At 42.0% G+C, this 22,878-nt stretch overlaps 5 protein-coding genes across 5 annotated transcripts; 1 reads left to right on the top strand and 4 right to left on the bottom strand.

Annotated features, from left to right (window-relative positions):
- Positions 1 to 2,735: 2,735 nt before the first annotated feature.
- LOC108047795 (probable NADH dehydrogenase [ubiquinone] flavoprotein 2, mitochondrial) lies at positions 2,736 to 3,548 on the bottom strand. Its single transcript, XM_017128152.2, has one exon. The coding sequence runs from the start codon at positions 3,475 to 3,477 to the stop codon at positions 2,761 to 2,763; it is 717 nt and encodes a 238-aa protein (XP_016983641.2). The 5' UTR covers positions 3,478 to 3,548; the 3' UTR covers positions 2,736 to 2,760.
- A 2,186-nt stretch (positions 3,549 to 5,734) lies between these two features.
- LOC108047794 lies at positions 5,735 to 7,396 on the top strand. Its single transcript, XM_017128151.1, has one exon. The coding sequence runs from the start codon at positions 5,735 to 5,737 to the stop codon at positions 7,394 to 7,396; it is 1,662 nt and encodes a 553-aa protein (XP_016983640.1).
- A 363-nt stretch (positions 7,397 to 7,759) lies between these two features.
- LOC108047798 lies at positions 7,760 to 8,735 on the bottom strand. The gene has a single exon (XM_017128154.1). It carries the CDS (start codon positions 8,639 to 8,641, stop codon positions 8,024 to 8,026), a length of 618 nt encoding a protein of 205 aa, XP_016983643.1. The 5' UTR covers positions 8,642 to 8,735; the 3' UTR covers positions 7,760 to 8,023.
- A 39-nt stretch (positions 8,736 to 8,774) lies between these two features.
- Positions 8,775 to 10,939, bottom strand: LOC108047799. The gene is made up of 4 exons (XM_017128155.1): positions 10,622 to 10,939; positions 9,613 to 9,855; positions 9,362 to 9,561; positions 8,775 to 9,159 (listed from the first exon to the last, which is right to left on the bottom strand). The coding sequence occupies exons 1-4, from the start codon at positions 10,871 to 10,873 to the stop codon at positions 8,871 to 8,873; spliced, it is 984 nt and encodes a 327-aa protein (XP_016983644.1). The 5' UTR covers positions 10,874 to 10,939; the 3' UTR covers positions 8,775 to 8,870.
- Positions 10,940 to 13,465: 2,526 nt separating this feature from the next.
- LOC108047801 (odorant receptor 74a) lies at positions 13,466 to 15,364 on the bottom strand. The gene is made up of 4 exons (XM_017128157.1): positions 14,480 to 15,364; positions 13,872 to 13,967; positions 13,626 to 13,808; positions 13,466 to 13,569 (listed from the first exon to the last, which is right to left on the bottom strand). Exons 1-4 carry the CDS (start codon positions 15,362 to 15,364, stop codon positions 13,519 to 13,521), a joined length of 1,215 nt encoding a protein of 404 aa, XP_016983646.1. The 3' UTR covers positions 13,466 to 13,518.
- Between the last annotated feature and the right edge of the window lie 7,514 nt (positions 15,365 to 22,878).

Below are 22,878 nucleotides of genomic sequence, written 5' to 3'. Positions count from 1 at the left end.
AAAAGAGAGTAAAACAAAAAAAAAGTAATAAGGAACGCGAAGTTACGCAAAGCGTAGGGGGCGGTCAAAGGACGTGCAATGGGGCAGGGATAACGGCAAGGACACCACGGCCAGCAGTTATGAGTGCGGTATAAGCGGTCCGAGGGCAATACAACAAAAGTTGTCAACGACAGCAACGGTGACTAAAACAAAGGCCAGCACCGAACGGCCCGTGGTGTTCAGTGGGTGGTGGGTGGTGTTCAGTGGGCGGTGAAGCGGATGGGGGCGTGGACGTGCAACGTGGCCGCAGAAAGTTCAAGCGCTGCTCACGCGCCCCTGCCACGTGATTCTGCTCCTCCGGCTCCTGTTGCCACACTGCTGCGGGTGACTCGCCGTGCCCCGGTCCAAAAAGGATATTAATTTCCCAAAGGTGCCGTTTTTGCTGGCGAAAATCACGCAAAATGCGACTGGCTTTTGGAGTGGGGCCAACGAGTCGGGGGACAACTTAACAGTAGCCGGGGAAAGTGGAGCCTTTGTCAAACAGAACATTACACACCCTAGGCTGCAATTAGAGGTACAAAGTAGTCCATTCAATGCCTTACAGTTCATACACAAAATTTTAAGTACCCATCCCACACATTGTAATCCATTTTAGGCATGCCTTACTGCGATTACGTGACATAAAACAATAATCAACTTGGCACTTGTACTTTGCACATAATTAAATTATTGTTTTTAATGGTTTTGAAGACACACTCTAAAGAAATATGTTGAAGTTTGTTCGAGATCTTACATTTCACAGCAATCGCTTAGAATAAGACTATATTTCTCTACGTTACAAATAAATAAATAATAAATAAATTAAGAAATTTACATATAATTTTAGGGCATATAGTTTATTAATCACTAAATTATTACTTTATTAATTATTACTCTATTAATTTAGTCCAATTCCTAAACCTTAGACAATGTTACTCTATGTTCAAGCTGACTAAAATATCAGTAATTGAGAATTGTTAATTGCAACTAAGAGAATAAAATTTGATTAATTTAGTTTCCGAAAAACTGAACGTAACTTTTACTTAATGATTTTCCTACTGACATTTTTGTTTCGTCATTTTTAACGGGAACTTTTTTAAGGCTGTCAAGAGCCCTGCCAAAGCCAAAGTCCCCCACTGATGAAAATATCACCGACGCGAAATAAAATTAAAACGCACGCACACAAATTAAAAACTTTCAATAGCAACAATTTTCATTTAAAAATTCAACACCATGCGCAGGGACAGGCGCTGAGAGGATTGGGAAATGGAAGGAGGGGGGGTTGGGAAATGGGTTGGGGAAATTGTGAAATTGTGAAATGGGAAAACCGTGGGCGGGTGAGCTGGTATTTTAGCTACCAACCGCTTGTTGATGGCCATTGAAGTGGGGCGACAAACAGATTTATGAAAACTGAAAAATATCCATTGTAATTTGACTGTGCGAGTGCCAAAAGAGCGGCACTGGCGATGGGAAAGCTGCTGAGGAGCGGACAACAATTAAAACTATTTTGGCCAAAACAATATCGGGTTGTTGCCATCGCCGCCAGCTCCCACAGTTGCCAGTTGTTTGCAGCTCCGTGGCGCGGGTTGTTCGCTGCTGGCAACATTTTATTAGAATGCAGGCTGGGTCCGGGGTCAAACCGCAGCAGGGGGAGGTAAAAGGAGTGGGAGTGGCAAGTGGCAAGTGGCAAGGGGGAGTGGCAGCCAGGGGGCGACCACGGGTGAAGGCGAAAGGACAAGACCAAAGCTGATTGCTTGCTACAATGGCAATGGCTGACAGGACATGGGGCTTGGCCCGGCTGACTATACCCTTGCCGCAAGGTTATTTAAATCTCTGGAACCAAAATTCACAATTCCCTCGGTAAGTAGGGGTTGGGGTTAAAACCTTAAACTTTCCAATGCATACTGCCCCAGGCTACTGCTTTCTTAACATTTAAGTCTGTACACATACTCATAGTTATCATTTTGAAATGTATCTTTTTTGGTTTTTAATTCTTGAGCACTGTATTCTCTGATTAGGAAAATTTTATATATTCTGCTTTTTTTCTTTAACAAACATATATGTATGTGATTGTAGGTTTTTGTCATTTTTTAAAGCAACTAAATGTAAGCGTTTCCGTTTAAATCCTAAAAAAAAAGTAAAAAAAAAGCAAGTATCTAACAAATGTTCATTTTAATGCTAAATAATGAATATTAGGGTTTAAAAATAAAAAAATCATTGTTTGCTTGACGATAATACTCGTCGTTAGGCATCGTTGAACCGAATGATTAATATTGTAGTATCATTAAAATGATCATAGGTTGTCGAGGTACACCGAACTAATTGTTGTAGCCCTCAGTTTAAGATCAATAAAATATTCGATAGATTTTGTTTTACAAAAAGATAGTTAAGCGATGTAAGTGCATTGAAACCCAGTCGGTACAAATATTTTAATCAAAAAGAGTATGCGAACTTTGCCGCTTTCGAATCGCATACCTTGTTGTTTTGTCATTTCTGCTGTCTGTTTATTGTGCCAGCGCTGCAGAAATCCAAGGCATGTCCTTTGGCCAGGGATAAAGTGCAGTGGCAGCAAACGAGGGCGAATGCGACAGCGAGGACGCGAGAATGCGGCTGAGCAGGAGCTTAGCAAAACAACAGATGTTGGCCTGCGAACCCCTGACCCCTGACCCCGGACCCCCTGAACCCATCGAAAGGCTCTCCCGATGGCAGGCGGAATTTATTGCTTTAAGACTTAATCAATGGCTACTGGCACTTGTTGGTCTTCGGATCTGGCAGCTCCTGCATCATGAATCCTGGTGGCGGTGGGTGGCTCTTCAGGGTCGTAGGTCCTCCCTTGGGTTCGCTGGCAAATCTTCCATTTCGCGGTCCCGCTGGCGGCAACTTGTCACACCGCAGATCCGCCAGGATGTCGCCCAGACTCTTCTCGTCCAGGTCCTCGTACATGTCATCGTTAATGGCCAGAACCGGGGCATTTACACAGGCGCCCATGCAGTAGTCCTCTTTGAGGGTGAACTGCATATCCGGCGTGGTCTGGCCGTGCTCCAGATTCAGGGTCTTCTTGCAGGCTTCAAAGATCTCATCGCCGCCGCGCAATTTGCAGGGCGTGGAGGTGCAAACGCTTACCACATACTTGCCACGCGGCTTCATGAAGAACATCGTGTAGAACTGGGCCGCCTCGAAGGCCTCCATCGGATCGATTTTGATGGTCTCCGCCACGACGTGGACGGCGCTGATCGAAAGCCATCCCTGCTGCCGCTGGGCAATGTCCAGGAGGGGCAGCAGGGCTCCCTTCCACTCGGGCTCCGGATACCAGGCGAGCAGGGCCGTTACCCTCCGCCGATTGTCCTCCGAGAACTCGAACTTCAGCTTGTCGCGCATCTCACAGGCATCCAAGTGGACTCCAGTTCGGAGTAGGTGGGCCAGGTGGATGGAACGGACTCCGCGAAGCAAGCGCTGCATCTCGGCATAAAATATATTAATACTCCGTGTGGCTTTCCTAACGTTCAATAATGAAAATTCCTATCCCTTTGACATTCTCCTCTTGGAATACACAAAGAAAATATTTCATATATGTGGCCTTGTTATCCGTATATCAAGTATCAAATAAGTAATATCAGTGTCAAATTAATAGGTATTAAATGAACACAAATATGCATAGCACTTTTCTATAAAGATCAATAAATGATATTTAAGTTATTGAAGTTAAACATCAAAAAACGTAAATAAATAAATCCTGCAAAATATTTACAAAAGACACTTCCCAGTTCTTAAATTCCAAAGTAAGAAAGTGGTTATGATTTTTTGGTCAAACAGTTAAAGCGTTTATAAAAAACAACAAAAATAATCAATAATAAAGAGCATATTTTGAGTCAAAGGTAGGTTTGGTAACTTAAATATAAATATAAATACAAATAATTTGTAACGTAAATTTATACGCATTAAGTTCAGTATGAGCACACTTATTCTATTTATTTCTGGATTTTTGATTTAGTTTTTATTAACTTCTCTGTAGAAACCCATTTATTAAACATTTTTCGTTCTCTATTTACCTTTATTGTACATCAGTGGATGCCAGCGAAATTGTTATCAAATTGAGTTGGCCAACTGCTCGTCATGACAACGTGGATGTGGTGAACCCGCAGGGCGAACTCACAGCATGCCAATCAAGACTCCCTGCGGCAAATTGTGCAAATTGCATGCCTCTCCTAATTGTCAATATAAGTGCTGCAGGTCCCTTTGTGGGATGGGGCAAATATGAAAGGACACTTCACACCCAATCACAAGCGATACTCGCTTATCACCACCTGTTTCTTGGCTCATTTACGGCGCTTTTATTACAGATTATTAATGTCTACACGTGTTTACACCCCCCAAAAGATTAGATCGTAAAACGCAGTATCCGATCAAAATCCATAATAAACAATTAGGATAATGGCTATTCAAAGCGGCATTAGCATAACGCTAATGTTGTAAGAACATGTAATGGGCAAACATCAAAGAGTCAGGGCACATGTGCCCAAAAAAAACTGACTAAATTTCGGTTGGGCCCATGCCAACACTCGTGAAAATTAAACATTTTTATAGCCTTTCAGAGAGCATTGTAGAATGATGTTTTAAGTTTGAAATGGTGTAGAGGAGACATTTATAATCCTAAAAATTATATTTACAATTTTCCACATACTTTGTCTGTATGTAGTAATTTTTTGTATTAAACTGTATAATTTAGCATAATTCAAATGAACAAACATTGAATTAAGATGTATCTTTTTATTTGTAAAAAATTACATAACTTAACATAGAAAGGCAAAAAAAGAGAATAGTAAAGACAACAGACTAAAAAAACGTTGATTTAAAAATCATTCGCAATGTTCTCAACGAAATGAAAGACTGACCAGTAAACCAATTTCAGCTTTAAATCATACCAAATCAGATTCAGATTTTATTTAATCTTTTTACGTTTTATTTTGTCTTAGTTGGTAATTCTAGCCCCGAAATGTAATTTTCTTAGAGTTCTGTGACCCACAAGAATACCTATAAATATGCATGGTAATGTGCATGTTGGCCGGGCAAAAGTTGGGCGGTCCCAAAAAGCGGCAGCAAAATGGGAACTGCAATTGGCCACTAAGTACTTTCCAAAGTCTTTTGCATGGCAGTTCACATAATTCGTGTTGTGATAGTCTCGGCCTCGTTTTGCTCCGGTTCTTGGCGGGCAGCAGTTTTTGGTTTTTGTGCCCAAAAAACATAATTAAGTGCTTGGCAAGTTGTTGACTGTGGGGGAATTTGTCATAGCATGGAAGGGGGGGAGGGGAAGCAGGCCCAGAATACGAGTAGCAGAGCCCGTTGATAATGTACTAAGTAGTAATAAATTTTACTTTTATGCGAGTAGCACCACAAGCGAAGAAACTCTGGGGAGAAGCGAAAACAAACCAGAAGGCAAAAGCCAGAAATCAAGAGCCGGCGAAAAGTGAAATGGGCCCTGCTCCCCTTTGACCCCGTCGACAAGCTCAACAAGTTGCCAAGTTCCCCGAGTTTCACGGGTTCCCTGAGTTCCCCAAGTTTCCGAGTTGCCGAGCTGATGAAGTGGCATTGGCCAAGAGCCGGACTTTAGTTGTAGTTGGCCAGCGCTGGAGTGGAGGCTGAAATTAAATCAAACATCAAACTCAATCGCAAAGTCAAGGAGGGAAAAAGGACTTCACCGCTGGCAAAATGAATCGAAATGGGCCAGGGACAGGGAAGTGCCAAAAGTGTTAACAACTTTGCCATATTTCTGTTGATTTTGCTCGCACAAAACTGTGGCCAGGCACGCAGCCACGGTCGTGATGGATTAGCAAAGTTGGAGTTTAGCGGGCTGGCCCTCCCTGTTTTTAATTTTGCGAAAATATACGAAACTTTGTGTGCGCAACTGCTGCCGGCCACGCCCCCCCATTGGGAGGTCAAAGGGCGTGGCCTGGTGCGAGGACAGGCCATGTTCCATGTTTTCGATCAACTGCAGCAGGACTTTGAGGCGAAATGGCAGCGGACAACCACATTAAAACCGTTTAGTATATTGCAGCATTTGGATTGGGAGCAAGAGCAACAGGCTCAGCGGCTGCAGGCCCAGCCGAACTCTAGTTTTGATATCCTGTCAGAATTGTACAAGGATCAAGAGGCTTATGAGAAGCAAACCACAACCATAAAGCCGTTCCACGTAGTGCAAGAGCTTGAAAAAGACTTAATCAAGGCACATAAGCACACCACCTCTGTAAAGCCTTTTCACGTGATCGGAACACTCGTCGAGGATTTGATGAACAAGGATCTGAAAGAGGGTTATCTGGTGCAGAAGCCCACAGAAGACTTAGCTGAGCACAAAGCCGAGCTAAAACCCGAGTCACGAGCCAAGCAAAGTCAGAAGCGGAGACGGAAACGCATTCGCCGCAGGAGGAAACGAATTCGCCGTCGCCGAAAGCGGACACGTCGACGTCGCCGTAAGAAGCGAAAGAAGAGGAGGAAGAAGCGGAAGAAGAAGAGGCACAAGGGCGACAAGAAGAAGAAAAAGAAAAAGAAGGGCAAGCGGAAACGGAAGAAGCAACCCAAGCCGGAGGATCACGAGGAGCACTCGATTTTCCAGCCAGGTCAGGTGATCTTCGCCAATCCCACCAAGCAGCCGTACTACCACCATCCCTATCCCTATCCCCACCTACCGACCAACCAGATGCAAGTTCAAGCCATACCCTCAGCCTTACTGGCCGCCCTGACAACCAAAAAACCAAGCACGGTGACCACCACCACCCATCGTCCCTTCAGCAAGATCAAGTATCTGCTCAGGCACAACAGCATCTTCAAGAAGAAGAAAAAGGAGTACCTGAGCCACGTCGGTCAGGTGCTATATCCATTTGTTAAATTTGTGGCCTTCTTCACGGTCCTCAATCCCTTCACGCTGGGCGTCTTCCTCTTCACCCTGATCTCGCCCGCCGTCTTCGGATTCCTGGGATTCGTGGCACTGAGTGTGCTGGTCAAGCCCTTCCTGCACCTGGTATTCGGTGTCAAGCGGAATGTGAACACCTTCGATCGCAAGCGGTGGCTGGCCCACAAGCAGGCGGAGAAACTGAAGCTCGGCCTGAGGCCAGTGACCATCCACAAGCACTTCTACCAGCAGAATCCGGTCCACTCCGCGCCGCCGGTCAAGCTGCGTCCAGTGGGTCACTGGCGGAGGGAGGGGGAACGACCTGCCAACCAGATGCCTCCACCACCTTTAAGACCACCCCATCAACCCACCCAGCGACCTCCACAGCGACCACCCCAGCAACCCACCCAGCGACCACCTAATCGCTATAATCCTCTGCTGCCTGACCATCGCAAAGCCCTCAACTACGATCAGTCTGGAATCTTTCTTATTTAGTACCTTAAAATTTTTCGCGTTTAACAATTGTTATTTTGGAATATTATAGAAAACTTCAGATCTGCTAAAACTGTAAATAAAAAGGAATTTAAACAAATTTGTCAGAACAAGAAAGTAAACAAACTTCAGAAACATAAGTTTATACACACTTTCAGCTCTTACAAAAAATTAAATATTCTATATTTAGACTTCGATGCTTTAAAAAAATAATGCTATATCGATTTTCCGATACATTTTTTGATTGTTTCTATGTATATTAGCTATATGATATAGTCGTCTGCTTTTTGTAAAAGTAAAACGGTATTTCTGCTATTACTTCTTGAAATAAGAAATACCGGAAAGTAAGTCCAGCGATATATAATCTGTGGTGCTTTGTACAACAATACTGAAAGTATAATTTATTATGTTAAGCAAAAGCGTTTCTAGGATACCACATATGCTCCTTCCACCCTCTGGGAAAAATGGAGGGAGAAGCAGCCACTTTGGGGAATTTGGAGCTGCATTAAAATTAACATGTTGGCAAAGTGAAATTAACAACAGCCAGCCCAAGATTGTTTCCGAAACCCAATTAAAAAGTTTGGCAACTGGTAAAGCGGTTGGCCACCAGCCACCATCCCCGAATCCAGTTTAGGTCTCAAAAACCATCCTGTGAATGTCCAGTTCCCGCAGATGCTCTAACCGCTCGCCGTAGCCCCGGCGGAGGAGGTCCTCCTCCTGAAGATCCTTGACCAGAAGGACTTCGTGAAGTGGCAAGCAGAGTTGCAGATCGCTGCGTTCGAACAGTTTTCGGGCCTCCCAGCGAAAGAGTTCCACTGCCATGCAAAAGTCCTTGTGCATCTGCTGGAAGTCCACCATCCGAAGATGTTGATGACTCACCAGCTCGTCCAAGGATGCCAACAGGCGCATCATGAGGAAACGGCAGTACCGCCTGCGAACATATGAGATGGGCATGTCCTGAGAGGCCTGCATATCCGTTTTATCCCCAACTCGTGTGAAGCTCCACAGCGTGAGGCCCAGGATAACGGCCACCTTGATGCCAGCGATGTGCAACATTACAGACAGTGGAGTGATCTCCTCCTGCATAACCAGATCGCGCCACCAGAGAAGATCCCATTTGTGGTAAAGGTATCCATATTCCAGGACACCCAGCACAAGTGGACAAATTAAGGCGATAATCCCCACCACATCGTAGTGCAGGCGAATCAGGCCAAAAGCCCACTGCCAGCTGTCGATAATCTTGGTCATTTAGAAAAAGCAAAAATGTATACGAAGCACTTCTAACTTTACAATTTTGAAACCAAATACTTAGATTTACGAAAAAAATACAAATTACCTTGGGTTCGCTGACAGGTATTCAAAATGGAAGCGACTGTCACACTTTTGAGTTACAAAAGTTGATTATTTAATTGCGGTGTTGGCCGAACTCATAAAAATATAATGATATAGACAATATAATTCTGTTGCTCACTTTCATCTAAACCAGCTCAGACATCTTTAAAATACTTAGGTGCAATTTGCCAGAATAATTAATTTTTGGGCCTCGCACACAGTTAGCCTCGATGCGAGCACTGAAGACCGATTCTGGTGGCAATTGGACCGGCTTACTAGGATCGTCCTTTCCGTTGATGACATCCTCCAGCAGATCGACTATACTCTTCGGAGCCTGCACTACGAATTTTAACTGAAGACCCGATTTGCCTTTGGCAGACGAAAGGGCTTGGATTCCATATGTAAATATGTGACTTCCTGTATTTTTCTGTCCGCTGTGAGATTGAAGAATGTTATAGAATAAAATATGTAGATAGAATAAATATATTATAGCATATAATCTTATTAGAGTTCGGGAAAGCAAATAAAATTGCATTTCTATTACCTACATATAAGCATTCCAGTTAAAAGGAAAAGTTTTACTTATGAAAAAGCGTCTACAGACTGTCTATGAAATATAGGTATAATATAATATACCTAAAGACTCGGCCCATCTTATCGTAATAGAGCAGCTCGGCAATAATGTCGAAAAAGGTCATGCGTTTCATAGCCTCCGAAAGGCGTGACATATCGTTGTTATCTTCAACGACTCCGATGGAAATGTTGCTCAACTCCACCTCCAAATGCCAGTGCAACAGCTTCATCCCGCAGTGATAGATTTTAAAGGTGCGTAATTGCTGCAAGGACACCGTAATTAGATGAACACTGCAAAACACTCTGTAACCCACTCTCAGAAGGCCAAATAGTGCAATCGTATATTGAAGGCGTCTTTCCAGAATTTGTGTCTTGTCAGAAGTACAGCAATCCAAGTCCATCAGAAGTCGACCAAGGAATTTACTTAGGAACATTACCTCAGGGTTATCTTCGCCGTCGTAGCCCAAGCGAATCTCTTGATGGAAGAGCAAAAGACTGTTTGCTACGTCTGACTCGGAGCTTTGGTGCATGAAGTAGCTGATCGATTGCCGTTGGATCTAAGGATTATTAATAAAACAATTACAATATAAAAGGTTGTAAACGGTGCAGCGGCATCCAGCTTTACACAGAGAATGTAACCTCAGACAATAACATATATAGGTTTATTAACAACAACATAATAAAGCACCCCTAATCACCATCCTGAATGTAAACCGCACCGACTTCAATAAACTCCTAAAAACCAATCTCCTAAAAAATCAGTCAAATCTTCTCGATAAAGCGTCACCTTGGTACCAAAACATAAGCCTAACAATAAAAAACATAAACGACTACACCAAAAATTCACAAACTAGCAACTTACCAAGAAGAGAGCGAACCAAGATCATCAGACTTCGCCTAGGACACAGAAGACTGACCCATGAATACCGATTCTCCCAACCAATAAACATCCAATGCGTATTCTGCACCACCGACGTCATATTGATCTCACACATTCTCAACGAATGCACCGCTTTTTAAACACATAGACCTAATAAACCCTTCATTTGAAAATATCCACCAAATCCTTAACTTTCTAAAATCAACCAATTTACTTCAACTAATTTAAATTGTCAACCTCTCAACAGCATGTAAAGAATAGACAATAAGTTATCTGTAAAGATATCCTGATATCCGGCCGAAAGTCTTTGCAACTATGGCCGATTCTTTTCTTGTTCCCTAAGTTTAAACTTTTGGCTACAGTGTACAATAAATAAATAAATAAATAAATAAATAATAAAGCATAGGAAGCTTAGAGAACAATAAAATCGAAAGGGAACCCACCTGCAGCATGGTTCTTACACTCCGCAGCCTGTCACTCTCCATTGGCGTTTCACGATGGGCCACCTCAAAGCACTTGTGCATGTGAATGATATAATCATTGTGGACTTGTTTCATATCCTCTGACGCATCGCGCCATAATTGATGGTGTCTATGGTCCAAATGGGACATTACTTTGTCCAATACATTAACCGGCAGGTCCAGTAACTTAATAGACTCGAAGCCTGGATCCGTATTCTGCTCTGCTCTATACATTTTAATTAGAGAATTTTAGTGTTCGTTTGTTCAATAGAAAAATAAAAGAGTACAATGTGATTTACAAATAAGACGACAAACTCATGGCTATGGAAATGAAAAGAATCATTTTCTCAATTTAAAGAGAATCATAAGATTACGATTTGCAGACCTTTTTCGCAAGCACTTTTGGAAATAAATCAATATCAAACGACAATTTTGAATTGCTTTTATGGAAACGATATCTATAAGGAGGTATAAAAAACATATAATCTTCGGGTTTCTTTAATGATCGTAATATAAATGTTTTACTTCGTTTTAAAAAGAAAATGTACGAATTTAAATCTTACTACATCATGTTTAATTGTGTTCGTTTTCCGGAAGTACCCTAAATATATTTTAGATGTCTCGATGTACACACTGTTCTACTTAATATTATTTTTTGTTTCTATTTGATAAGTAAAAGTAGAAGTTGTAAAATAGTGAATAAAAATTTTCGTTTCACTCGCTTGTGACATTGGCTTCAAACTTTCCCCGTTTTTAGCACTCCTTAATTCGATTTAATTCAATTATGAACGCTAATTTCAGAGCGTTATTTTTCCACCAAGAAACCAATTAATTGTTGACCATGGAAACTATATCGCAAGTTTATGCGTTTCCAGCTCCTCTTCTTTGGCAATATTGCGCTGTTTTTCATGTTGTTGCTTTAGCTTACGGTATTGGCACTTTGTTCACACAATACACAGAGCTAATATCAATTGCTCCTTTGCAATTTGCCAACATTTTGCAGGCCATCATAATAGAATCGCCTTGGGAACGTCATTTTGTTTGACTCAAAACAAGTCGTTCGTCGCCAGCACTGCAGTGCATTGTGAAGATGCTGGAGAAGATTGGAAATATTGGAGGGGGTTTGGGGGAAACAAGTGGCATAGTTTGAGCCAGCAGAAGAGATCCCTTATTCACGTACACACCGAAAATAATATAAATTCGTTAGATTTCCTCATCTCAACACGATACTTAAAAATTGAATTATAGTTTTGATTAGTTGGATTAGATCGGAATTTAAAAGATTTTAAATATATTTTAATGAATTGTATTCGATACTTAATAATCTATCAATCATAGCTGCCCTATAAAATGGGTAAAAAGCCATTGCCATGTTTTTTACAGTGCAGCACTCGAAGTGCAAGGCAGCAAATAGAACGAGTAATAATAAATAAAATTGTAGCCAATTCATAAGGATTTCGCATTTTGTCGCTTCAATCAGGCAATTGATGGTCTCCCAAAGAGGGGAGGGGATGGGGTGCGGGTTGTGGGTTGTGGGAGTTTCAGGACCACAGGACCGACGAACGACTGGCAAACAACATTCATTCATATTTGCCAAGTGCCGATTGAAGCTGCCTTTGCATTCTGCTGATCTGCTTCAATACAGAGCCACCACCCACATTTTCAATAACCCACCGCCCCCTTTTCACCCTCCCACCTCCCGCGAACCACCACCCACCACTGCCAGTACAATGTGCGTATAAATAACGGATTTCCTGTTATAAAATATTTGTAACGACATTTTCCCCGATTTATGTATCCACTCACATACCCACACATATGGAATATGCATGCTTACTTTGCCAAGTACATATAAATTGTATCTGTGCTCAAAAAAATAGTATTTAATAGTATAACAAATAAGTTTAAGAATGATTGGAAAGAATATGGCTTAACTATCTAACCAAGAATTTGACCCGCAAAATAAATAAGACATATTATTTTTGTTCTTCAAGACCCTATACATTTATATATTTAGTGCAAGTGTATAAATTTAATTGAAATGAATTTAATGAATTTACTATTGTAGTGAGATCATCATAAATTGAATATGTATTTTTGCATTCTTAATAATTATAAGTATTGTCTTAACTTGAAGCTGTAGGCATTGTACTTAACGATTATTTAAATAGAGTATACACTTAAGTTCGAATCCCAAGTGCACTGTAGCTACAACCTTTTTAAAACTATATTTTTTTTTTTGATAGCACGGATTACTTCTATTATTTTGAGCACAGTTGTATGCGCTGGAATTGTGAATATATTGCATTGTGCCACTGCCAGTGGATGAGCATTTACTGCGCTCCCTGTACCTATGGATATATATAGTGCCACGATTTCTCCGGCAGCCGCTCTCCCCTGCCAATTGCTGCCACTCAGTCATGGCTGACAGTTATGGCTATATGGATATCGATATGGATATATGCCGGGTAACGTCTTCGGATTGCAGCTGTCAACGCAGCAGCAAATTTCCCTCGTCCCAAATGCGCAGCTTAGGAGTCGAGAGTGGAGAGCCACTGGATTGACGATGCCCCGACTGGCAGATGCAGTTGTACTTGCTCCAGTTCCTGCTCCTGCTCCTGCTCCTCCTCCAGCTCCTCCAAGTGGGTGGTGCATAAATCACAGTCATGCACGTGTTAATATCCTTGAATGCGCTCGAAAGCTCCATTGTTGTCAGCGGATATCCAGCACACAAAAGGTGGGCGATGGGCGATGGGTGTGGAGCTAAGCATCCTGTTTCGGGGCGGACAAATGGCCAAGGGTCAGGCCACAAATGATGCCAGGGAACGCATAATTTCCGAATGATTGGCAACACAATTATTCCAGCAATCCGGCACAGTTCAACGCATCGAATTTAGAAACGTGAAGTAGGAGAAGGCGCCCTTGATGATCTGTGGAAGTGAAGACAATAAGCTATCCAATTGAAATAACCTAAAATGTGGCTCACTTTCAACACTGCCGTCAGACTGACCCGAAAATATTTCAGACCCGTAATGAAGAAGGGCCTTGAGTTCAGTTGAATGGCCAGGGTCACCAGTTTCATCAGCTTGACATTCTCGCCGACATTCTGCGACTGATTGACCACCTGCTCCCAGTCGGCGGTGTAGTACATCATGCCCAGTTCGTCTGTCTGTAGGGGGAATTACAGGAATCTAAATGACTTTGTGGAAGAATAGTAAGAAGGAGCACCCACTGTCTCGAGCAAAATAGACCCCAGCATGCCAAAGGCCAGCAACTCTATGAATTTGGCCAGGAACCACACAATGTAGGCCACATTACCCCAGGGATTCTGTAAAAATATGAAAGGGTCTTTATAAGATGGCTGAAAACTTTACTGTGAATTTAAGTGATAAATCTTTGAATTATTAGTTATAAATAAAACAAAAAAAGTTTTAAAAAAATTTAGCTGAAAAACATTGATATTTCTGTTTTACAATTTTTAGTTGACTAAATTAAAGTTTACATTAGAGAACTATTACAAAATAAAGAAGTAACATCACTTCTCTAAAAACTTAAAAGATAAATAAGAACCCTCAAGCTATCAAAGTTATACTATACAAAACCTCTTTTGTTTATTTTGTTTTTAATAACCGCGCTTTAATGTATTGAAACTTTAGTTGTTAAGAAGTAAACAAAAAATATTAAGGTTACGGAACTCTCAGCGAAAGATGTTTGACACACCAGTTGCGAAACCTCAGAAATAAAATGGGTTTCTTGGGAGTTAGCGATAAGGAACTTTTACCAAGAAAATACAAAGATATAGATCCAAAAGTTGGCATTTATATTGCCATTAATACCAACCGTAAAAGCTTTAAAGAAGAGGGCGCAGAGCAGACCTGCGCTGAAGGCGAACATGACGAAGATGCGAAGGCTGAACTCCTCCTCCATCCGCTGGCCGAATTCCCTGAGGGCCGTATTCCTCCGCAGGATGTGGGTTAGCTCCTGACGATAGCTCGCAGCTATGTCCATGGTGCCACGCCCCTCCAACAGCCTTCGGGCCGAGCGGCGGAGGTCCTGGCCCAACTGGACATACCGGGCATTCAGGTGCATCATCAGCTCGCCCATCACATTCAGTTCGCCGAAGAGCATGCTGGTGATGATGAAGCCCACCCAGAAGTTGAGCCCCAGCAGTGGGATGAAGTAGGGCAGCTGGGTGTTGTCGAAGGGATACACCTGCTTGTAGAGCATCTCGCGGCGGTGGTAGATGACGTTCGTCACTGCTACCAGAAAGAAATTGAACAGGGTCAGCAGATAGACGGTCGAATTGACCCGCGTGGCCAGCATTTGCCGCTGGATCCTGGCAAACAAATGGGGCTCCGCCTCCTCCCGCACGTAGACCTCCGCATAGAAGCGCTGCAGCAGTGCCCGGAAGCGATCCTTGTGCCAGGCCAGCTGGTAGCAGCGTATCTGCATCTCCACCAGGATCAGATACGTGGGCATGCCCGTCAGCAGGCTGTCCATGTCCCGCCGATTGGCCATCAGGTAATGAAAGTCCACCTCGTTGTGCTCGCAGAAGACGAGGAAGCCGAGGAAAATCAGCGCCCGGTCTAGAAGAACAATCCAGCGACCCGCGTCCGCCTCCAGGGGCCAGGCAATGTGGTTCAGGATCCGGTACAGGGACACCGGCCAGGGCGTCGGGGCCAACTCTCCGCCGGGCAGACGGGGTCGATAGCGATGGCTGGGCATGACTGAACGCCGTCCCCCCGGATGGACTCCCATTTATATTCTAATTTTAATTGCCGCCGGCCTGATGAAATATTAAATTCATGACCCAATCATAAATTATTCAGATTCATTTGCGTTTGTCAAAATAAACCAGAAATCGAAACCAAAACCAAAAGCCAGTCAGTCACAAAACGAAACACCCCATTGCTGATTTGCTTTAGTTTTGGAATTCCAATCAAGTGGCAAAAGCTTGCAGTTAATTGAGGGGTGATTATTCGAGCTTTAAGAATGGGTTCCACTTTAAAATCAATCCATGTCAGCAGTAAAACATGTGACATTGCTGGTTTCCTTTTTAATTTTATTTAAAATGCAAAATCGTATAGTAAATTGTGGGCAATTAAATATTAAATCAATTAAATTAAATAATATTCAAGGTAACCAATTAGTTGTCCTTTTAGATTGTTTTTCGTTAAAGCTTAAAGATTTAGAAAAAGTTTTCAACAATTATGAATTTTTCAAGATTTCCTTTAGCTAATCTAAAGACTAAAGACTTATTATACTTAAAAACTAAATCATTCATCTAATCCATTCGCTTCATAGCATTTACTTCTAGTTGTCATTTTAGATTTTATTTTAAGGAAAATTAAATTGTACCTCTTCAATATTAGTTTAAGTCATACAGCAAATTTAAAGTTAATAGCTGATAATAGCTTAAGTTCTAAAGACCTGTTCTGCTTGAAAATCAAATTATTCATCTAATCCACTCGCTTCATTGCATTTGCCTCTCGGCGGACAACCGCAAACAATCATTTTTATGATTATGCTAAAATAACACTGACATAATTCCAATAAAACCGAAATTGCCTGGCACACTGACTGACAGCTCGGCCTTTGTGCGCCAGGTGAGCCGGGCAGGATCCAAGGATCCAAGGCGTCGGGACCACCCTTTTTGGAGGTCTCCTCAAAGTATGCACCTGGGAGCAGCTGCTCATGTGTGGGGGAATGTCCCGGATCCTGGCCATATCAAAGGACGACCGAAAAGGCGTCGGAGCAGAGCAAATTCAATTCACTACTGTTGATTCTCCGCCCGTTGTTGTTCTTTTTGCCTGATAAAAGGATGAAAGGCGAAGGGAGAAAAGGCCAAACAACAGGAAAAACCCAAATAATATTAATATGCAAATTGAGTTTTTTAGTTGAGTGATCTAAGCGGATAACTGAGGGCCAAGTCAAGGCGAACGCCAGTCTCCGGGGACCGTCGAAGGATGTGGATGCGGATGCGGAGTCTGTCCCTTTGGGGCATTTGTTTTTGCTTTATTGATTGCCCCCGGGACGGGACACGTACGTACATATCTGGAGCAGCAGTCGGTTTAAATGCGAGTTTCGAATCAATTGAAATCATATTTTATTAAACGTTTACGGGGCCATTTCCCACAGCCGCCGCGGGTGCTCGAATCTGCGAAAATATTTACAAGAAGTCACACACACCGAACTGAGCAACCAGCCGTCGGCATCGCCATCGTCATCGGCAAACGCATCAAGTATAAACACATAAAAAACATTATTCGAACGGGTAGGTACACATAAATACGTATCTGTATCTGCAGCTGTGTGGGCCGTGGGCAAACTCTGGGTTATGGAATTCTGCTGATTCGCTCGCTTTTTGCGTGAAAACAAATTCCAAAAGAAATTGAAAACATCCAGACGCAGATTGAAAGCAAACGAGCGGCGATGGACGACGATGGCAAACAGAGAGAGACCTGCGAAAAGGCACGAACCTCCGAAAGCTGCAGCGGCAGCAGTCTGGGGAAGACCGCCCAAGGGATTGGCCAAATGTCACGCAACTTTCTGCCATATCTCCCCGATTCCCAACTCCAAGTCACCGACTTTGCCGACTGGCGTTCGATCGGAATGGCAATCCAAACAGCAGCACCCTGCGAGCGATTGATTTATAATTACGAGCACCGGCAAGGACGGCCGGAAGTGGGCCAACAAAAGCCGTTTTGGCGGATTTGCTCAATTAGCCAGCCCAGACATGAAACCGAAAGCGAAACTGAGACGCAAATTGCCAGTGGAAGCTACACTTGGAAAATACTCATTCTGAAATACTAATAAAAATTACCTTAAAACAAGAAAGGAAAGCTAACTTCGGGCGGAGCCGAAGTTGAAATACCCTTGCAGAATATTCTGCAAATTATATTCTCCAAAATTATTCATATGATGCATTCTTAATACTCATAAAAAATCCCAACTTCCTAACTTTAAAAACACCAAAGTTATGGCATTTCCGATCAATCAGTTATATAGCAGCTATAGGATATAGTCGGCCGATCCTTATGAAATTTGGTACGTCGTATTGATTGGCCAAATATAAAACCCATAGAAAGTCCCAACTTCCTAACTTAACAAACAGCAGAGTTATGGCATTTCCGATTAATCAGTTATATGGCAGCTATAGGATATAGTCGGCCGATCCCGGCCGTTCCGACTTATATACTGCGTGCAAAGGAAAGAAGGGTGTGTGCAAAGTTTGAATTCGATATCTTTAAAACTGAGAGACTAGTTCGCGTAGAAACAGACAGACGGACAGACAGACGGACAGACGGACAGACGGACAGACGGACATGGCTATATCAACTCAGGAGGTGATCCTGATCAAGAATATATATACTTTATAGGGTCGGAGATGTCTCCTTCACTGCGTTGCACACTTTTGACCAAAATTATAATACCCTCTGCAAGGGTATAATGAGAGTTGTGACAAATGCATAAAAGGATTATTATTAAGTATTATAAACCGATATTTAAATATATTCCTTATCTTGTCAAAACTTCTATCTCCCTTTAATTTCTGTCTAAACTAAAATATTCTAAGTGCAACCTTTAAAAATTTACCCGCTGTGCGTAATTTCCGCCGCCACTTTTCCTTTCAAGTTAGCTGCGCCTTCTTTTATTTATTTTAAGGTTTCCTTCCACCTGTGGCACACGCGGCGTATGAGTGACCAGATATCCAGCTTTCCCCGAAAATCTCCGCATACCAGCTTACTATGTAAAGTATATGCAAATTGCTTTATTTTCGTATGGCCGACACGTGTGTCAGCCAGATAAAACAAAATATGCTGATGCAATTGGGGGAGTGGGAGCTGTCCATTGTCTAGACATAATTGGGAAGCAGCTCCGGAGACCTGGTCACTATAACAAAGCGAAGGTACGCATTTACTTTTCGAAAATTCCACGAAATACACAGGCTTGTGTTCCTGTCATTAAATTTGATGACAATGGTCTTCATTTGAAAAGGTTTGCAAGCATATAAGCGTGTAACAAGTAATTTTTGGAAAATCAGATATTAAATTTAGTTTAGAATCTTTTGCAAAATCTAATTCATTAGTTCCTTTGTAAATTTTTAAACACTATTTTTTTACACCAAAATATTCCAAATTTTGTCCTGGTTTCCCAAAATTAGTTTAGTAAGAATTTTGGGCGTATTAGGTCAAAACAACACTCTAAAAGACTTTCATGCTTCAGCAAGATTTAAAAATATTTTATATTCATACCAAGTATCCTTTCGTTAAGGTCTTTAAAAATAAGCCAAATTTGTTGAACAAATGCCCTACGACTTCTGATTTGATATCTTTGATATTCATATCAAGTATACGCCCTGATTTCCGATTTAGAGCATGTTTCGCTGGCCATTAAAGAAACATAAGCGAAGTCACTTGAAAAATGTAAATGGGAAACAAAACAAAGAGGGGAAAGGAATGTGGGATATATCCTGACAGTCAGCCGAACTCCCCAGAAAAGCCCCTGAATAATTAAAATGTCTATGGCAACGCACATGCCCACACTTAAGGAGAGACACATCCATGATGATCCGATTGAACCGAGGATGGGTAAGGCCAAGAAAGCTGCAAATCGAACACGCAGGTTTACATGCGTCTAATCTCGTTGTCAGCCGGATGGCCCAAGGCTGGCTGACTCAGACTCCTTTTCCTTTTCCACCTTATGGCCTACCCTCTTTGGGAGGTCCTGTCGAAAGGCCTCAAGCATGTCCGTTATTTTGTTTACAAGAAAACATAAATCTCGGCTCCTGCGGCCTGGCTGGAGTATGTCTGAGTGCGGTCGAAAGGATTGCCAGCCGTCGTCGCAGCCGTGTGAAATGGAACATATCATCACATCCCCGGCCCACACACACACATACCCACACACAGACACACACATTTGTGTGGGTGTTTCCTGGGGTTACGGTTACTCGTCCTTCGGCCACCCACAAAACAAAAAAGGACCCAGGATGAGTGCCATGGGTTTGGCTCTGGTTTGCACGCGTCAACTGTAAAATCCTTTTGACATCCAGCCGGCTACTCTCTTTCGTCCGAAACTGGCCATAAAAAATGGGCTTTAGAAGCTGGGAATCCAATTATAAAGAATTTTAAACTATGTAGCGTGAACAGGACACTTAAAGTGGGCTAAAAGGGAAACCGAGCAAAAGCCAGGTTATTAGCGGATGTGTTCGAGAAAAAGCGAGAGAGAGAGGTCGTGTGTGTGTGTGTGGGCAAGTTATTAAAAGGAAGCAAGTTCTGACAGGTCACAATCAGTCAAGGGCTCACCCAGCTGAGCTCCTACTCCTCACTGTATAAAAATTGACGTGAAATTTATACGCCATTCCCGGCTTTTCGGGTTGTTAGTTGAAGAAAAAATATAGCAACAATCCATAAAGTAAATGTAGCATTTAAACAAACAAACCGGGCGACAACAGAGTTAGACGTGTGTGGGGAGGGGGGTGGAGCTTCTGAATCCAAACCAGGAGCAGTGACAAAACACTGGAAGGGAAGCCGAAACTGACAGTGACAACTGGCTGGAGTGACGGGGAGCACAAGGAGCAGCGCTGATGATGCTGCCCCAACTCCGAGTGCTAGGAAAAAATTGACATAAGCGGATATGTTACCCAGCGCCTTTCCGGAGCGTGTTAGGGCGTTCTCTTTGTTTTGGGAGGAGGGGAGCGGGCTCACAAATGGGCGTGGCAGTGGCCCATATAGGCGGCGGCTGCATGAGCAGTGAGCAGATAAATTAATGCGATTTTTCATGTTGCATGCTTGAGTTTGATTTATGCAATTATATGTCTCTATATGGGTGGTGGAGCATGTGTATCCGACTCTGCGTGGATGTGGGTGACAGACAACTTTTGTCAAATACGTCTAAAAGCAGTCATTTTTTATATTTGATATAAAGCGGGAATGCCGAGAACATTTCCGGTTCGTTACCTACGCGCAATGAGAGCTTAGCGAAATAAGTTTTCGTATCGGGAATACCCTTCGTATTTATTTAAGTTGCTCTGGGAAATGTGTCATAAAGGGAAAACAGCCAATTATTGCAAAAAGTTGGAACAATTTATTAGGAAGTGTTGTTTAACTTATAAGTAACAGAATATTAAGTAAGGATTTCTATTTAGCTAATATTTTGAACTGGTATACATTTTTAAACATTTTAATAAATACATTTTATAAAACAATATTGAACCAATTTCTTAATTTTTAACAACCAATATTTTTCTTACTACACATATTTTAAAGTATGAATAAATACCAAATTCCGTAATAAAAAAATATATAGATATATTTTTCAAAGACTGAAATACTTAAACATTACTTTTATTTTGCTGTGCATTTCCGAGCCATGGCAACTATATGATGAAGCAGCTGCCGGAGGAAGGGCAGTAACATTCGAGTCCGGCTGGGCCATGTTAATTTGTCATGATGCCACTTGCTTACTAGTTCTGCTTGTGGTCCACTTATCCGCCGGCCAGCCAGGAATACTCATGCTGCATACGGAAATTACACAACAAATGGACTTTGGAAGTTGGCTCTTCTTCGTTTTTCTGGAATCAGCAGAACAACCTGAAATCTGGCCAAATCCGATTAAATGCAAATGGCCCCGCATCCCCCGATGCACGAACACATGTACGCATCCATGGCGCAGATTAGTTGCGTAAGTTATCAGTGGGTGGGTCTGGGTGATGATAGGGGGGAGTGGGGGTCTAGGCTGAGCAGGTGGGTCGTGAGCCAGCAGATTTGAGTGGTTGCACTGCAGCAATCGTCAGTCAGGCAAACACTGCAGCAATTCCCAGTGGCCAAGCGGTTATACGACTAATTAATATTTCAATGACCGATCCAGTTGCACGTCATTGCGAGACTTTAAGCCACGGCCAGTAGGGGTCTTAAAACTTCTGCTACCAAATAGCTGAATAGCTGAGCATGGAAACTCATTTCGGCCATTAATGGCCGATGGTTTGCGAAGTAACAAGGCGAGAGTCGTGTAGTCGTGAGTCGCCGTTTCAAAGGAAATGACAGCCATTTCCATTTTTAGCTGCGCTTGGGAAAGCTAGCAACTGGCGCGCCAGGAAAGGACTCTTAAAGCTGGAGCTACACAAATTGCTTGTTTAAAATATGCGCTAAAAAAGAGAGAAACTCCTCCCAGCTAACGTCGCATCCCCGCATTACCCAGTATTTGAACATTGTCGCAAGGCATCAGCATCAGGATTTTATGTAGCGCATATTCGTGCGCCACCACCACCCCGAAAAAGGCCACTAGACGACGAGGAAAATAAAAACGCCACTTCCGTTTTATTTGCGCAAAATTAAATAAACCGAAATATGGCTGACCATATTGGCGCATAATGGGCAAAAATATTTTTTTCATTAATGTCCCATGCTCCGGCGGAGTAGATGGCAAAATAAATAAATAAGCAGAGCCAAAAAGGAAAGCCGAAAAGTAAAAGCTCCGACTCCAACCAGCTTATTGTGTGTCAATATTTGGTTGACCCAGGCTAAGTGAGTTTCTGGCCAACGAGCGGAGGTGGAATAATAAAATCATTTTAATAGTTTCGCTGCCTGCAGTTTGATCGGGCTTTATGGGGCTCAAGGAAATTAAAATTGCGACTTATTAAGTTGGAAGCTATTATATTGCATTGTTATACATTTCAATAGTTGTCGTGTTTTGGTGAAAAATAAGTATTCGAATTTTAGTAAGGCCTTTCAATATTTTTCGCATTGCAACAGATATTTTATTATTTAACATGTACTAAACTTTATTACGTTCTATAGATTCTCATATTTAAAAAGATCTATACTTCTCCATGTTTAATACTAATTGTACTGTTTTTTTTTAGGTTTAAGTTAATAATTTGTTTTGGTTTGTGGTGGCAAGAGTAAGATATATGTACTGTCTATATTTCTATCAAATTTAGAAACCAATTTAATGGTTAGAAAATCTTTATTAGTTGGAAGCTATTATATCGTATTGTTATAAATTTTAATAGTTGTCGTGCTTTGGTGGAAAATAGGTATTCGAACTTTCAATAAAGTTCGCATTGTAATAGATATTTTATTATTTAACATTAAAAATATCTGTACTTCCACATATTTAAAACTATTTGTATTGTTTTTTTTTAAGTTTAAGTTAATAATTAGGTTTGTTTTGTGGTGGAAATAGTAAAATTTATGTACTATTAATATTTCTATCAAATTTAGAAACCAATTTAATGG

This window comes from Drosophila rhopaloa, unplaced genomic scaffold, assembly GCF_018152115.1.
Source record: "Drosophila rhopaloa isolate 14029-0021.01 unplaced genomic scaffold, ASM1815211v1 contig_150, whole genome shotgun sequence".
Classification (NCBI taxonomy): Eukaryota; Metazoa; Arthropoda; class Insecta; order Diptera; family Drosophilidae; genus Drosophila; species Drosophila rhopaloa.
Note: the sequence above shows the minus strand (reverse complement) of the source record. Positions and strands in the feature narration are given on the sequence as shown.

Coding starts and splice junctions, on each gene's coding strand:
- LOC108047795 (XM_017128152.2), bottom strand. CDS start 3,477: ATGCAGCGCTTGCTTCGCGGAGTCCGTTCCATCCACCTGGCCCACCTA.
- LOC108047794 (XM_017128151.1), top strand. CDS start 5,735: ATGGGCCAGGGACAGGGAAGTGCCAAAAGTGTTAACAACTTTGCCATA.
- LOC108047798 (XM_017128154.1), bottom strand. CDS start 8,641: ATGACCAAGATTATCGACAGCTGGCAGTGGGCTTTTGGCCTGATTCGC.
- LOC108047799 (XM_017128155.1), bottom strand. CDS start 10,873: ATGTATAGAGCAGAGCAGAATACGGATCCAGGCTTCGAGTCTATTAAG. Junction 9,856..10,621: donor GTGTAAGAACCATGCTGCAG/GTGGGTTCCCTT, acceptor AATAATCCTTAG/ATCCAACGGCAATCGATCAG. Junction 9,160..9,361: donor AAGATGGGCCGAGTCTTTAG/GTATATTATATT, acceptor TCAATCTCACAG/CGGACAGAAAAATACAGGAA.
- LOC108047801 (XM_017128157.1), bottom strand. CDS start 15,364: ATGCCCAGCCATCGCTATCGACCCCGTCTGCCCGGCGGAGAGTTGGCC. Junction 13,968..14,479: donor TCTTCTTTAAAGCTTTTACG/GTTGGTATTAAT, acceptor ATATTTTTACAG/AATCCCTGGGGTAATGTGGC. Junction 13,809..13,871: donor GGTCTATTTTGCTCGAGACA/GTGGGTGCTCCT, acceptor TTCCCCCTACAG/ACAGACGAACTGGGCATGAT.